General features: G+C 44.6%; 1 protein-coding gene across 2 annotated transcripts in view; it reads left to right on the top strand.

Moving 5' to 3' along the window:
- The window catches only part of lrp5 (low density lipoprotein receptor-related protein 5), a 73,929-nt gene that overhangs the window by 9,581 nt on the left and 47,283 nt on the right, over positions 1-17,065 (top strand). For both annotated transcript variants that reach the window (XM_079274978.1, XM_079274977.1), the window contains exons 2-7: positions 2,779-2,979; positions 3,115-3,331; positions 6,853-6,921; positions 7,093-7,221; positions 12,171-12,367; positions 12,491-12,622. In XM_079274978.1, the coding sequence (XP_079131104.1) occupies positions 2,779-2,979; positions 3,115-3,331; positions 6,853-6,921; positions 7,093-7,221; positions 12,171-12,367; positions 12,491-12,622 (945 nt within the window). The remainder of the gene's footprint in view (positions 1-2,778; positions 2,980-3,114; positions 3,332-6,852; positions 6,922-7,092; positions 7,222-12,170; positions 12,368-12,490; positions 12,623-17,065) is intronic.

Here is a 17,065-nt window from a genome sequence, read left to right as displayed (position 1 = left end):
GACATGGGATTTATTTTACTTTTTTCTTCTTTTTTTTACCATGGTACTGAATTAGTATTGAAAATAGTGGAATTTCTCTTGTTTTATTATCGACTTCTGAATATCTGCTATCGTGACATCACTAGACTTGTGCCAGGTTGGAAGTGTGGTAGAAATGCTAACGTCAGGACTTGTATGGATATGTGTTAAAGAAAAACTGTAAAATTGGCCTTCCATTCACGTCACGAGGTGCATGAGTAAAAGGGGTCTAAAAAAACCTGTCTGTGTAAACCAGCCAGACCCTTCAAATGTACGTTCTCCATGTGCGAGTGTGAAGTTTAGATGCAGCAGTCTCGTCCTCTCCGTCACCAGGAAACCCCGGCTAGCCAGCACTAATCCTCCTGGAGCATCTCTGTTAGGCCAGAGGTGACCTTAAGCGCCCCCCAGTGTGTGGTCTGGACGCTCTCTCATATCTATTTAGATCCGTGTCACTCTGTTCTGTCTGTCTCGGTGATGGGCCTGTTGTTTAGTGTCGTACAGCTGCGGGCTTGGGCCGTCACTTTGTGCTATCGCGTTAGCTCAGTAGATGGAAGCTTACGTCTACGGTTCCTGTGTAAGCCAGATCACTACTTCCTGTTTGATGGGAACGTTTTAAACAGTGATTTATCGGATTAGTTTGACGCTTGTTGTCTCAATGAATATGTTTGGTCTATAAAACCGGAATCAGAAATTTCCATCACGATATCTTCGAGCACAAGGTGACGCCATTAAATGTCTCGTTTTGTCCAACCGAATCCTAAAAATGTCAGAATCATAGCGCTGTCGATGCTCACAACAAGCAAGAAGACAACAAGTGTAGCCGGCAAAGCACCATAAACCAATTGTAATTATCTGTAAACATTTTTCACATTCATGGACTACTTTATTGCTTTTATACAAGCCCTGTAAAGAAAGGAGTCGAGTATTACCTGTATTATAAAGAATCAAAGATTGAATATCCTGAAAACAATTTGATTTGGCTGAAAAATATTTGTAAGACCTCCTGTTTCTGAAGCATCTTAAAACAAATCGGTCTTCTTTGTAAAACCCCTCCTACATATTTTAAGTGCTTTTATCAGTGAACTGTTTGTGACAGTCACATCTGAAAAACTCTGAATGCGACAAGTTCAAATAATTCGGAGGGGCGAGTCCGCTCGTTGTGCTAACCTCGGCACATGCTACTAACAGCGCACAGCAAATATAAGTATCCGGGCGGAACTCGCACTGCAGAGCTTTGGTTCCACATTAACGTGCATCAATCTACACACATTTTAGAAACGCTAAAATGGGTCACCAAATCTACTTTGGCGGACGTTAATATACCTGGGCGGCCCGCCCAAGTAAAGATGCACGGGAAACACTAAAATAAGCCCTCAGTGCTCCACTTATGACATGCTTAAAACATATGTGCTGTGTACAGGGTCCGTAAGTGCAGTACTGCAGCTTGAGTTAAATGTCTTAAGAGTGCTGTTTTACCACAGCTTGGTTGCTGATGCCAGGACCTCTTTCAGTTCAAACTTCACAGAGTGATTTGTTCTTTGTCTCAGTGAGGCTGCAAGCTTTGAAAGTTACTTTCTATGATACATATGATTCAAACTAACTATGAAACAGTATAATACACAGATAGAGATCAGAAACAGACTCTCAAAGCTCGATAAAACCGGAATCTTGGTTGTTAAAATCCACATGGTGGATTAATGGCGAATGGATTAATGTTGTGTCTCCTTGAAGGACACTAGGTTGCTGTGGGACAGTGTCCACACTGATGAGGCGGTGTGTCTTAATGCCGTGGGATTACAGTCGCCCCGCGGTGCCAAACCGCAGCGTAGCGCTCTGCCGTCCTGCCAGGCCAGACCACAAGCTTCCCCAGAGGCACCGCGGCAGCTGCTGTGACAGCCACGGCCTCCGACAGCGGAGGTCAACGTCCTCGAGTCAGACACACACACACACATTATATACGCTTATATATGTTGTCCAACTTTTTTTTTTTGTTTTCTATCTGGTAGCGTTTGAAGGACAGAAATGTAAAACTTGTTTGTGCACATTCAAAAGATCTTTTCGGTCTTTCTTTTGGATGGCCTCTGATTCTGAGTTTTTTTTAATTTCAGCCAAAGCTTGTTTGCTGTTTTGGTGTCTTGTTGTGAACTTGACTTTATAGCTAAAGTTGGTGCTTCAGGGGAAAATTCAAATGCCGTGTCACCTCAACAGGTGATCAGATAGATCAGAAGTGTTCTGATTTGCACGTTTGCACACTGCAAACCGTTGTCTGCCATGTTCATTTGGGAAATACAGCATCAGTGAAGTCAGTCTCAGGACGGTGACACTGAAAGAAACAGCACTCAGATAAAAGTGATAATAATTTCAGATAATTCCAAATAAATCGTTCCTCTGCCCTTGAGGTAGAAATCACAAAGCCCTCTGGGTAAATGGCAGAATGCATAATTTGGGGTGAAGAAGAACCTCTTGTTGTATGAAGTGGAGCCAATTTATTGCTTCTCTATTTGGAGAAATTCAATCGGATCAGTTCAAATCAGTTGTTTCTCTATAAGACTGATGCAATAATAAGAATGATTTACTCGACCCAAAACCAAACAGCAGTCACAGCTTCACTGTTTACCAATAACAGCATTCAAAGGTGTGAGAAGTGAGTTTCTTCAGTTACAGAACACAGTTGCAGGATGTTGGACTTGTGTACTTGGTGCCGGTAAAAACAAAAAAGGTTTGTAATGTTTCAAATGTTATTTATCTTCTCCTTTCCAGGCTCACCTCTCCTCCTGTTCGCCAACCGGCGCGACGTGCGGCTGGTGGATGCCGAGGGCGTGCGGGGCGAGTCGGCCATCGTCGTCAGTGACCTAGAGGACGCGGCGGCGGTGGACTTCCTGTATTCCGAGGGCCTGATATTTTGGACGGATGTCAGCGAGGAGGCCATCAAACAGACGCACTGGAATCAGTCATCCAACTGTAAGGCCGTTTATTCTCCTGCTTCCTCATAAAACCAAACATTTACTGTAGCTACATGTTAAAGGGTTTTGGAGAAGAACGCATCCCCCCTCTTCCCACAGTTTGTTTCACACTGTGTATGTTTTGTGGTTGCAGCCCTTAAAGAAGCGCTGGGAACCGGCCAGACTGTGGTAGTGTCGGGGCTGGACAGTCCCGACGGGCTGGCCTGTGACTGGCTGGGCAGAAAGCTCTACTGGACAGACTCGGAGACCAATCGGATTGAAGTGGCCAACCTGGACGGCACCTCCAGGAAGGTCCTGTTTTGGATGGACCTGGACCAACCCAGAGCGATCGCCCTCAACCCCGCTCAGAGGTAACAAAAACACGCTCTGCACACTACTCCAAGATAAGATTATGAATGTATTTATGAGTTCACAACATAAAGGCGACAGCTTAATCAGCCAGTCTCTCTCCGAGTTGGCGTGGATTGTTACATTTGTTTAAAGTGAAAGCGTATTTGTTCTAAAAACTTTTAAAATGTCACACAATCGTTGATATCCTCTGCTCTCGTGAAGATAAGGTCGCCTGCACCGGTAACAAACAACACACTGACAGAATCTATGTTTTTGTGTTTTTACCCGAGCTGGACCAGAAAATATTCAGCTAAAACTGATCCCCACTGTTCATCCGTGAAGTTTGCCGGAAGCGATGTAATGTAGCCCGGATGCATTTTATGTGGCGTGAGCACTTTAAAAAAGATTGCCTTTTGAATGCTACGTAGTTAGTTGCTGATTCGGAGGCCCTTTGGCCTTTTAATAGCCACACAAAGAGCATGCCTTCTTTAAATGAACATTTTGAACTATAGTAGCAACACAGTGTAAACAATGCCGAAATATCGTTCGTAGCCTAGCATACTTGAGCTAAAGGTGCAGGGTGCAAAGATGTGAGGGTGAATGGAGAAGATGGTGGAGGAGAAGGCCTGCTCCCTCCATGCTTTGACCTCACGCTGACCTCCCTTCTCTCTTTAGATCAGATGATAGATATGTTGTTTACTTATGATTTTGTGTTAACAGTTTTCATGATGACACAGGGTACAGAAGTCTCCAACCATGACCTCTGCAGAGCTTGTCTGAAGACTGCATTTAAACCAAGAGGTTCAGTGAGTCCACTGAGCTCCTTAGTTCAGGCTACATGCACTGAACCCTTTCCTTATACTGCAATTAAACACTCTTTTATCCCGTATTGCTCAATCCTTATGGGTCCTTCGTACTGTAAACGGCCTGAATACCACGTCAGCTCCAGGACCAGTCCGATTGTACGGCTTACATTCATATAGATTACGATAACCACAGGGTGTGTCTGTGTTTGGCGCTGTTGTCATATCTGTTGGTCACACTGTAACTGAAGCTGGACGGGTGCAGGGCAGGCGGAAGAGAAGAGGAAGCCCTCAGTGAAACTATGCAGTTTAACCACTTCATTTAAGTGAATGTTACGACCCCAAAACTGTCCTTTTATAATGGCTCGTGGTTGAAAATGTAGGTACAGGAACGAAGACAAACAAGATCCAGGTTGTTCTTGTCCTTTATATCAGTATACAGTCGAGACGTTCAGATACCTGAACTTGTTTGTTGGCTGTTACCGAGTACCGATTCGATACCACAGCATGAAAAGCACATCGCCGTTTTATTATCATGGCTTTTAGATGCAGTGGTTGTGTTTTCCAGAGCTGATGATGAGCTGATGATGGGCTGATGATGGGAGTAGCGAGTTACACGTGTTGTTTTTGTTCCTGCGTAAATGAGCTGATACATGATCACGTGATGTCGGATCGGTACGATGGACTCGCGCCTTCTCCAATACCCAGCACTTTAGTCTGCATTGGAGACATTTCACATACGGGTTATTGGAACAACTCTGGTATACAGTATATGAATTCAGGTCATTTGAGCATGCATATATACAAGGTCACCATAATCAGGTCCACGGCCCCAGAGCCTCCTTCACCTTGGGCCTCGTCCAAGCCAACCCTCCGCCTTCACTGCGATGAACACACACGCTTTTACAGCCCACATGAGCACCAAATGTGGATTAATCCGCAGCTGAAAATAGTCCCCATCAAATGCACTATTTATTTTCCTTTTGAATAACGTTTAATAAAAGCTGCAGTGACCAGCTGTTTTAGGAGTTTACTGAGGCTTTTTAGAAGTGACACTACTGGCCTCTATTGTATATGTGAGACGTTTTGTTTAAGAGTTACGTTTACAGTAGGAGCCGATTATTGACATTTGGGTTTGAGGTTGTTTTTTGTTGCCTAAATCTGATCAAATTGCTTTAAGAATAAGTCGTTTTCAAACATTCATCTTTCAAGCCAGGTTTATTTACTTTGAGTCTATCGATTTCACTCAAGACAGTCAAAGTTCAAGTTAAGGACAGGTTAAGTGCCGCTCAGTCAGTGTTTAGCCAGTTATACTCAAGTCAACTTCAGTTGTGTTTAAACCAATGAAATCAAATCCGCTCAAACCAAATGCGAGTCTTTTCAGAAAGTTATTTTTGCTTCAGTTCAAGATAGTGTAGTCGACTCATGCATTGTCGGAATCAGTCACACAAATACAATCACAGCACCGTCTCTCTGCTTTTCCTCTGGAATTGTCGTGTCTACGTTGCCGGCCAAAGGAATGCAGATCTCATTCATTCATTCTGAAACTAGAGACACACACACATAACTGTGTGTGTGTCTCAGAAAGAGAGCTAGACACACACGATACCACGGCATTTAATAAGTAGCATTCAAACCAATAACTATCGGTTGTCTGACAGGCTGATTTATTGGGCTTCGATTTATTTGACTGGTAACTGGAACAGAGCAGAGCCGGAGTAGTTTTACTGTATATACAGTTTATGGTCTGGTAAAAACATATCTTTGGTACTACACCTATTTACCGGTATATACACTTTCTTTTCAATTATTTTTATCCTCTCAATCTTTTCCCCCTGAAATTAGTCATTTATTGAGAAGCGTCATTATGACAATAGATTCATGGACTGATCATAAAATAGAGAAAATGAATGACAGGACAATAAAATGACATGTACATGAGAAACAGAGATGGAGGGAGAATCAAAAACATTTGAGATATGTAGATACGGTGGAATAACAAAGAAAAAAATCATTTAAAGTTGAAAACAATTGTAAGATTCTGTCTTTCGGTATCATTAGCGTAAGGGTTAGCATGACTCTCACACGAGGAAGGAATCAGGTTAGGGCTTGATTTTGCTCATCAAATAATCTGATTATTACTTTGATTAATCGACAATTAATCTGCTAAAAAATAACTAAACATATTCCTCATGTTGTTGTTCAACACGTTTACTACACATTGGATTAAAATGTAGTGAAGATAAAACCATCACCAGTTTTAGCGCGTCGAGGCGCACCAGTGTCGGACCATCTCCGGGGTCGGGGCCGAACTGTGCAGGAGACCAGAGAGACAGACGTTTAGCTCTCAGCTCTTCTGCAGCTTCTTTCTGAATCTCTGGAAGTTCAGTTTGTCTCCTGCGTCCTTGATTGTGCTTTATTTTTACTGTATACGATTCCTCACTGATGATGAAAACACAACACTTACCGATTGTTGCTGCTTCATAATAAAAGCGTTTGGATAGTAAAATAACAGGCGACTTTTCTTGTGAAGAATTTGTAGGAAATTAAAGGTGTTTATCGGCAAAGTAGCGGAGCTTTGTTAGCAGCTATTCATCGATAAAACATGTGCGCAGCAAATATGAGATTTATTCAAATGTGTTTATCCGACCGAGTCGAGCCAAGCCAGCACACACGTATGTACGCAGGGTTATACTCTCCTCTAAATGGCTAAATGCAGTTTGTTTCTTTCCCTACAGCTACATGTACTGGACAGACTGGGGGGAGGAGCCCAGGATAGAGCGTGCTGGAATGGACGGCAGCAACAGGTACTATAGAACTGCATAACCCTTAAGCACAGCTTCTGTAGCCACAGTGATGTTTGTAGAGTACAGTATCCTCCAGTGCAGCCAGATGTGCAGAAGCACTACCAAGTTCTTCAACAACGCAACAAAGTGAAAGCAGCAGTTGTACGATCATGGCCTTCTGTTTCTTCACAGGAAAGTCATCGTGGTGGTGGACATCTACTGGCCCAACGGTCTGACCATCGACCTGGTGGAGCAGAAGCTGTACTGGGCAGACGCCAAACTCAGCTTCATCCACAGAGCTAACCTGGACGGATCGGCACGGTACGGCTCCTTTTTGTGTGAATTCAGACAAATATGCTGAAGAAAAAGCTAATTTTAACAAGCTACACTTAATGGTAAATACCTGTAATCATAAACAAACTTACAAAAAGGGAGAGGAGGGGTTTTTTACAGATACGGTTCAGTTAAACAACACACAGAGAAAAGTGTAATGACATGAGGCTATAGCCTGGCTGTAGAGTTGGCTTCAGACCTCATCCCTTTCCTGCAGCATACACTAAAGCCAGAAACAGATGATATGAAATATCTTCCCCCAGCGACCAGAATCAGAGCACAGGGGCGATGCTGTAGCAATAATGATGCTAGCAGATATATTTGCAGAGAGCAGCAAAGCTCTGGCAAAACAGAGGGAGCGTCTTTACTTTTTTTTTTGTATACCTTAAAGTACTTGAGTCTGAACTTGGTTCGACTTCACTCCCTTCATGGCATGTTTCTCAAAAACTCTTGTCAGTGCATGATGCAAAGAAAACAGTTCTTTGAAGATGAATTAAGACTTGGCGGTCACTCATCATCAACATCTCATTTTATTCTAAATGCAGGAATCATGCATTCCAATAATGTATAAGAATGTAAGACTGTGTGTGTGTGTGTGTGTGTGTGTGTGTGTGTGTGTGTGTGTGTGTGTGTGTGCGCGCCCTTGCACTTTTGTCCTGGCAACAGACATATGCTTCCTCTGTGACTCTGTCATAATGCCGTAAGCCTCACAGGGAGGGTGTAACGCGGGAAAGTGGAGCTTTCAGTGTGCTGTGTGCGTGACTTCCTCTGTGGGCGCCCCCGTGCACTGTACGCAACAATTAACCTGCACATACCCGTGCGAGCCGCTCTCTTGTCTGTGCGGGAGCTGGACTCCAGGGAACAGGGAGGCTGCTATAGAAGAAGAATGCAGAGATAAAGCTGAACATGGTGTTGGGTTTGGGAGTTGAGAATTCCTCGTTGTCTAACTTCTTGGAATCGCATGCCTCTGTGGCTATTGATTCCTCCTATTGATGCTTTCCGACAGTTGCCATGTGCACGCTGTATCGTGTTGTTGAAAAGCGAGGCGCTGACAAACCTGATGGGGATGAACCCTACAATGTGAACAACAGATCACTGTTGAACTCGGTCGGAGTAATTCTTCCACTTATGAATAATTTGTGTTGCGTTCTGAGGGTATCATCACCACACTCCCCTCTTTGGTCCAGTCCATAGACTGTATATGAGAGGTGGACGTGGTCATCGTGACGTCATCCATTGGTTTGTGGACCGATGTTTTGAGGCCTCGAGTTTGTCGATCTTGCCGTCGCCATCTTGGCTTTTTTTGCAACCGATGAACTGAAGTGATCATATTTGGAATGTGGAGGAGTGACGTGGAGACGCCGGATACGTCTCTGGTAGCAGCAGCGACCTGTCAATCACAGTAAGCCCGCCCTAAAGCATCCCCTGCTTTATGGTCTGTGTGACTCTAAATGGACCATAATGTACTAAATGAACATCATGCTGTATTGAAGAAGACTTGAAACTAGAGATTGAGACATAAACTCATGTTTACAATGTTTACTGAGGTAATAAATCAAGAGAGAAGTAGAGTCATTTTCTGTTGTCTCAGGTATCAGCTGCTTTTACCGACAAACTTACATTGTCTGTTTGACTAGGTGGGAATAAAATGCACAAACTTTACGGTTCAAATACAATTTCGAGATCCCCGACTAAAACCTAAACGATTTTTCGCCCCGTTCGACTTCTTCAGAGAAAAGGGAGGAGGGGAAGAGAAAAATAGAGAGTATGAGAGAGTTGTCCAACACAAACAGAGCTGTGGTATGGAGGCCCCAGTAAAAACACACACACACAGCACCACACACACTCTCTCACAGCTCAAGCTGGCCTTCTCTCCTTCAGTCCGCCCATCAGCCTTCTTTCTCTACATCTTACCGTTCGCTCTGTTTCAGATCGTTCCAGATCCGACCTCGTAAGATTGTGACTGTTAGGTAAAAGTGAAAAGGTTCAGACATGAGACCGACGTGTTGAATCAGCATGAGATTAAAGCAGAGCTTATCTTAGCTCATTATTTGAAGGCGACCTGTCATGCTCATTTCCAGGTTCATACTCGTATTTTGGGTTACTCCTAGAACGTGTTTACATGTTTTAACTCTGAATAAACATGTATCCACTCTGTCTGAACGCTCTGTTTTGACCATAGATCAAAAGGAGTAGAAGCAGACATTCCCATTCAAATCGTTGCAATTGTTATGTGTACCGTTGCTATTGTGACCGTTGGTCGTGCGCCAAGTTACAAAAATTCAGAGGTGCACTGCCAACTTCACCAAGATCTTCATTCGAGCAAATGTAATGTTACTAAGCGTAGAGAGTAAAATGTAATAACTTAATGTTTCATCCACAAACTCTTGACACAGCGTAGAAAAGAACACTGCTATCGCCAGATAAGTGACCTTTAGTATGACTCATTTTCTCTAACCAGTGTAGTGTAGCTAGCCAACTTGTGGACCGCTGGCTCGTTAGCGTGCTTGCTTACTCAAACTTTTTAAATATGGGCCCTTTAAGCAGTCTGTAACGTGGTGAGTCACAAATGACTGTAAAACTACTGCCAGTGTAGCATAATGTGACCTGCAGCTAACGTACACAGTTGTGACAACACGACGTAGAGGTTGGATTCAACCAAAATTCAGTGGAAATGTATTTACGTTGTTGGAAAAATAGGGTATTCTCAGCCAGCGACTTTGTTCCCACTATCACTGCTATCACTACATCCACTAGCTCGATGCTGCACAACACCGTGTTGTTACGTAACCACAGCACTCATTGTGTGTAGGTATGTTAAGACGACAGTAAAGACATGTGCAGCTCTGTTAGAGGGGGAGGCTTTAATGTGAATATACCTGACAGCTTGAGTAATACAATTATTTGCCTGTTTTCCAATTAATTTACACACACACACACACACACACACACACACACACACACACACACACACACACACACACACACACACACACACACATTCAAAAGCTGAACAGAGCTTTGAAATCTGGAATTGGTTGAATTTGTTCTTTCTTTTTCTTTTTCTTAACCACTGCTGGCAGCCTCCTCTGCTTTTACAGCACACACACACACACACACATATACATACACACACACACACACACACACACAGGACTAAAAATGATGATTGATGAAAGCCAGTTTCTGGTGTGTTGATATTCTAAATACAAGCCTCCTTTGATCCGGCGCCTAAGTGAGTTTGTGCGAGTGCATTTTCCTGTAAGTGATTTCTAAAGTGTGTTTTACGGAAAGAACACACACTTCTCCAGCCGTCACGCTCTTTGTAATTGTTTGGCCCTCAGGTTGGAGAGAGGGAATACCTTCTCCAAAGCTGCACAATCTTCTAAATGTGTTGCTTTAATAATGCTTGCTGTCCACATTGCACTGGAATGTGGTTGAGATATTCTCGTTCCAAGAGGGGCGATTACTATTGGTTCTCTGGCCTTTTTGCTTGTGCCACCATCAGGCCAAACTTTCACTTTTACACATGATCAGATCATAATAAATTGTAACGAACAAATCTGTGCACCCCCAGAAGGTAACGCCTTTACATTTCAATTATTTTATTTTCAAAGCTTTTCTTGAAAGCCACCCTCATGCCAGAATGTTCTGCCAAGAGGACACACTCTTGTGATTTTAATGACCTAATGGCTTTCCGATACTGCCAGCCGCATGACACATTTGACCCTTATATTTAAGCTTCACTGCTGATGAGCCCAAATCCTCTGTTTGTTGTTCTCCAACACCATTGTTTTGTGTTGTTTAATGAACATTGCGGTTTAGGGGTGAATAGAGGGCTTCAGACTTTTAGGCCTCTGTTTTTCTTCCAGCACACAACCAGTAACATTGCAAATGCAGTCACAATGCTGTTTTGTTGCAAGTTCCTCAAATAGCTTCTTGAGGCTGGCTCCAAGAGTGAGTCAATCCCCATAGACCCTCATGTTAAAATGCCCAACTTTACAGCAGAAATAAACATGTTTACAGCCTGTTTATTTTGAAAACACTCAATTTCAATCCAAATTGTGCCTTTTTATTCAGCCATTGCAACAAAAAGGTGCAATGTCCGTGCAATGCACAAGTCTAACAAGGAAGGAAAACCTCGCTGCTCATTCTGCACCATGTTGGCTACAGCGCTTTTAGTGGTCATGCAAGTCCATTTACCATTTAATATATTGATAGTCTTATGTAAACAAAGACGCATGTAAACACAACGGACAATATCGAGCTCAGCAAAAATGATCACGGTCATGTCCATATATCGGACAATAAGATGATAATGTAAAAAGGATCGAGGTCATGTCCATATATAATACAATAAGATGATAATGTAAAAAGGATCGAGGTCATGTCCATATATAATACAATAAGATGATAATGTAAAAAGGGTCGAGGTCATGTCCATATATTGTACAATAAGTTGATGATCTGTGAATATCGTGACTGACCTTATTAAGGTATTGGATAAAGCCTCATTTTGGTGTTGGTAATGTGACCCACACTGACACCGTTATCCAACCATTTTAAACGATACTCAGCCCGAGGTGGGTTGAGTGGTAAAGCTGAGGTTCCGCTTCGGCTGATCGGGTAGCGCTGCATAATTCTGACACTGGCTTTGACGGGATAATGCTGCCTTGTCTTACAACTAACTCAAGCGCAAATTGCAATTTTTGTGGATTAAGCGGACATCTCTTTCTGGTCTTCAAAATTGTGAAGACGGTTTGCTCACAACCGTTTGCATCTGAATGATTAAGGAATATACGTCTCTTATGGTGATGTAATTTAAGAGCCATTAAAGTAATAATCCATGGCAGACAAGTAGCATTTTGTAATAGGATTCTCTACACAAAACACAAGCCGCCCTCTGATTCTCAAGACTCTTTCATTGTGTCCTGCAGTGAAACAGTGGTGGAGGGCACCCTGACCCATCCTTTTGCACTAACACTGTCTGAGGAGACCTTGTACTGGACCGACTGGCAGACCCGCTCCATCCACGCCTGTAACAAACACAGCGGAGACAAAACCAGAGAGATCCTCAGTGGGATCTATTCTCCCATGGACATCCAGGTCCTGGAGTCCCATCGGCAGCCTTACAGTAAGTCAAATGTTGGGTTTATGTTTAATATACAGTACAGCACACATGCATGAAGCTAATCATATCTTCTCCATCTCTTGTCTCTTCTTCTTTCTCTCTCTTTCTGTGTCGACGTCAATGCAGTCCAGACTCCCTGCAGTGACGACAACGGAGGCTGTAGTCATCTCTGCCTACTCTCTCCAGTCCAGCCCTTCTACAGCTGTGCCTGCCCCACGGGAGTCCAGCTGAAACCAGATGGAAAGACATGCAAACCAGGTATGGATCCTATTTACATCAGTACGACTACGAACGAAACAGCCACTGGCAATCCCTAAGGCAAGCCAAGGCAAGTTTATTTGTATAGCACATTTCAACAACAAGGTAATTCAAAGTGCTTCACATAAAACCATTAAAAGCATCAAAACATAAGGCAAAAGAAAAGCAGATTTCAAAACAATTAAAGAAACAGTGTAAGAAATAAAATGCAGTAGTAAAATGCGGAAGTGCAGGAAATTGATTAATATATTAATTGAATGTGGTTCAATTAAAGGCAGCAGCAAACAGAAAAGTCCTCAATCTTGATTTAAATGAGCTGAGGGTCTCAGCAGACCTGCAGCTTTCTGGGACTTTGTTCCAGATATGTGGAGCAGAAAAACTGAACGCTGCTTCTCCATGTTTAGTTCTGACTCTGGGAACAGAAAGTAGACCGGTCCCAGACGACCTGAGGGGTCGGGATGGTTCATAAGGTAGCAGCAGATCAGAGATGTATTTTGGCCCGAAACCATTCAGTGCTTTGTAAACCAACAGCAGGAGAAGAGTTATTTTCAGACTGATTGACTTCTAGATGTTGAAACCCCAAAAGGATTCGATAAGATGCTGAAGTCAGATTTTACACATTCTATTGAAACCCAAATTACTGGAAAAGACAGAGAGAGCAAAATTAAGAACAATTTGGTGCTCAAGTAAACAATGCAATCACACTGACACAGCAAAATAGTCCCACCTACAAAGCGTGGTTAACAAGACGTGGGCTCCGTCTTTCAAGATGGGTCGGTGGGTTGCCGACATCGCTGCAGAACCCCTCGCACTGAGGACACTCCGTTCCGGTTGACAGTCTCGCCGGGAGCCCCGTCCACCCCTGTAGGGAAAGAGGGCGCAGTGAGCACTAAGTCCACGGCCCCATGAAGTGACGAGATCTGGGCACGGGGTGCGGTGAAGCCGCTTCTTAAGCCTACATACTAGAGCCGGTCACGGCCCCCGGCCAGCCAGCAACCAGGGAGAGGATCCCCCCTATCTAGTTTGTAGCTAATTAACAGGAAACAGTGGATTAGTCGGGGGAGTTTATTATTTTTTTTTGAAAATAAGTTGTAGAATGCCATAGGGGGTTAAAGATAGATCGATCTGGATCGATGTATCGTTTCAATAATCGACGACCCAATATCATCAATGCTAAGTGAAAACATCGATACATATCATCTTTACAATAAGGCTTTTATCTTGAAATTACCAAGACATGACTTGTGTCACCATTTCCTCCTGCCAACAGAGCCCAGTATTCACATTGTCAAACATACTTTAATTGCTTTTTGTGAGTTGATGTTAATCTAACTGATTGTGTTAAATAGGCAGAGGATACTGATCGCAGGCCTCTGAATGAAAATTGTATCCTGGCAGACTTTTTACATTTTTGAATTGGGGTTTGCAGGATTATACAACGTTTGTATCAAATACAAATACAATTGCCTTTTTATAATGTGTCCAAGGAAATTACGTGTCATCAGCAAGCATCCTATCGTTGTCCAAAGACTCAATGCGATATGGTATCGTGATGATTTACACCGCTAGCTCGACGTGTTTAGTTCATTTGCTGACCTGCCGATGCTGAAAGGATGCACGGTGCAGCTCGCAGTGGATTCACAGAGTATCTCGTATGTGGCCATTGTCACAGTGTGTACTGTCGTGTCCCAGCGTAGAGCGCATCAGCTTGAGAACAAGTAAAGAACGACCTCTCTGCTAGCAGAGTGGGGCACAGACTGACTGACCGGCCCGCCATGTTGATTCCCACGCTGCTAAAACAAAAGAGCCTTCTTCTGCAAAAAACACAACACTGTGCTGGAGCACGTCTCTGTCGGTTAGGCTGCGTTATGTGAACGTATTCAATTTGAACGAAGCATGCCAACCAATCACTTATCCACTGTTAACAATAAAAAACTACAATGCTCTATTGTGTCTGCAGTCCGTGTGTGTGTGTGTGTGTGGGTGTGTGTCTTTGTGTCCGTGCTTCTAATTTGTTTTGCTTCGCTGGTTAAATTGAAGCCGTTTGTTATTATGCTGGCAGCAGAGCGTGTGTGTGTGTGTGCGTGTGTGTGTGTGAGTGTGTGTGTGAGTGTGTGTGCGTGCGTGTGTGTGTGCGAGTGTGAGAGTGAGTGTGTGTGTGTGTGCGTGTGTGAGAGTGAGTGTGTGTGTGTGTGCGTGTGTGTGCGTGTGAGTGTGTGTGTGTGTGTGCGTGTGTGGGTGTGTGTGTGTGTGTGTGAGTGTGTGCGTGCGTGTGTGTGTGCGAGTGTGAGAGTGTGTGTGCGTGTGTGTGTGTGTGCGTGTGTGTGTGCGTGTGTGTGTGTGTGCGAGCGTGTGCGTGCGTGTGTGCGAGTGTGAGAGTGAGGGTGTGTGTGCGTGCGTGTGTGTGTGAGTGTGAGACTGTTTGTCAGAGGTCTTCAAGTGTCTCAGAATGAAGTCGAGCGAAGAGAAGAGTGGAATCACAGATGCTTTCCCTCCTTCCCTTTTCGTTCTCTCCCTTCATTTACCCCCCCCCCCCCCCCCCCTCGCGTCAGTCATTTAGGTAACGACGGAACAACTTTCAATGTCACATCTGATTGGTGCCAAGGCTGAGAGATGCCATATTTTGATTGGTTATGAAATTACAGCTGGAACGAGATACAGAGAAAGATTTACATGATTTGTAGAACTGTGTTTTTTAAATATCTTGAGCTATTTGACATTATTTTAGATATTGGCAATTATGTACTATGTAGTGTATAATGAGGGCACAATTTAACTACAGATAATTTATCCTCTTTGTAGATTTTTATAAAATTGTACACCTAATTTAAATCTCTATACAGTCGCAGCTTTGTCTCTGAGATTCAGGTGAATCGGCCTTAAATGTGAGACGAGAGAGAGGGAGGGAGAGAGAGAGAGAGAGGGCAGGGAATAGAAAGAGGGAGACACACTTTGAACTGCTTTAAATGAGAGCTCTTCAGAGTCAGAGGTGTGAGAGACAAAGAAGAAAAACAGTTAATTGTCTCCCATGAGGGGAGATTGGCTGTTCAATCCGAAACCAACAGCTGAAACACAGTGAGGATCCCTCAGGACAGCAGAGCCCTTTGTTTCCAGACTGGAAGGAGCAACGAAAGGGATGAACAGAAGAGCTTGGCTCACACTTCAAATCTTTTTCACCACAGACAGAATTGGTGTCTATGGCTTTATTTGTCCGTTAGGCCGTTATTATTCTTATTATTCTTATTATTAGGCTATATTGCAGCTTTATTCCCCCACCGAGGCTGCTCGGTAATTGTTACATGTAGTGTTCTCTCTTCTTTAGGTCGGGGTGGAAAGTAACTAAGTATGTTTACTCCAGTGCTGTACCTAAAGGTGCTAGATTCAAAACTATTAGCTATGTAAACATGACATTGCTGCACGTTCCTTTTAGTGCATCCCTCACAGCCGCCGCGATGCACTGCGCTCATACTGCTCACTGCGCTCATACGGCGGTTACAGCCGCCGCGATGCACTGCGCTCATACTGCTCATTGCGCTCATACGGCGGTTACAGCCGCCGCGATGCACTGCGCTCATACTGCTCACTGCGCTCATACGGCGGTTACAGCCGCCGCGATGCACTGCGCTCATACTGCTCATTGCGCTCATACGGCGGTTACAGCCGCCGCGATGCACTGCGCTCATACTGCTCACTGCGCTCATACGGCGGTTACAGCCGCCGCGATGCACTGCGCTCATACTGCTCATTGCGCTCATACGGCGGTTACAGCCGCCGCGATGCACTGCGCTCATACTGCTCATTGCGCTCATACGGCGGTTACAGCCGCCGCGATGCACTGCGCTCATACTGCTCACTGCGCTCATACGGCGGTTACAGCCGCCGCGATGCACTGCGCTCATACTGCTCATTGCGCTCATACGGCGGTTACAGCCGCCGCGATGCACTGCGCTCATACTGCTCACTGCGCTCATACGGCGGTTACAGCCGCCGCGATGCACTGCGCTCATACTGCTCATTGCGCTCATACGGCGGTTACAGCCGCCGCGATGCACTGCGCTCATACTGCTCACTGCGCTCATACGGCGGTTACAGCCGCCGCGATGCACTGCGCTCATACTGCTCATTGCGCTCATACGGCGGTTACAGCCGCCGCGATGCACTGCGCTCATACTGCTCACTGCGCTCATACGGCGGTTACAGCCGCCGCGATGCACTGCGCTCATACTGCTCATTGCGCTCATACGGCGGTTACAGCCGCCGCGATGCACTGCGCTCATACTGCTCACTGCGCTCATACGGCGGTTACAGCCGCCGCGATGCACTGCGCTCATACTGCTCATTGCGCTCATACGGCGGTTACAGCCGCCGCGATGCACTGCGCTCATACTGCTCATTGCGCTCATACGGCGGTTACAGCCGCCGCGATGCACTGCGCTCATACTG

The sequence above is a fragment of the Melanostigma gelatinosum genome, assembly GCF_949748355.1.
Source record: "Melanostigma gelatinosum genome assembly, chromosome: 1".
NCBI classification, from domain to species: Eukaryota; Metazoa; Chordata; class Actinopteri; order Perciformes; family Zoarcidae; genus Melanostigma; species Melanostigma gelatinosum.
The sequence above is the reverse complement of the archived record's forward strand: the minus strand, read 5'-3'. Positions and strand labels throughout refer to the sequence as shown.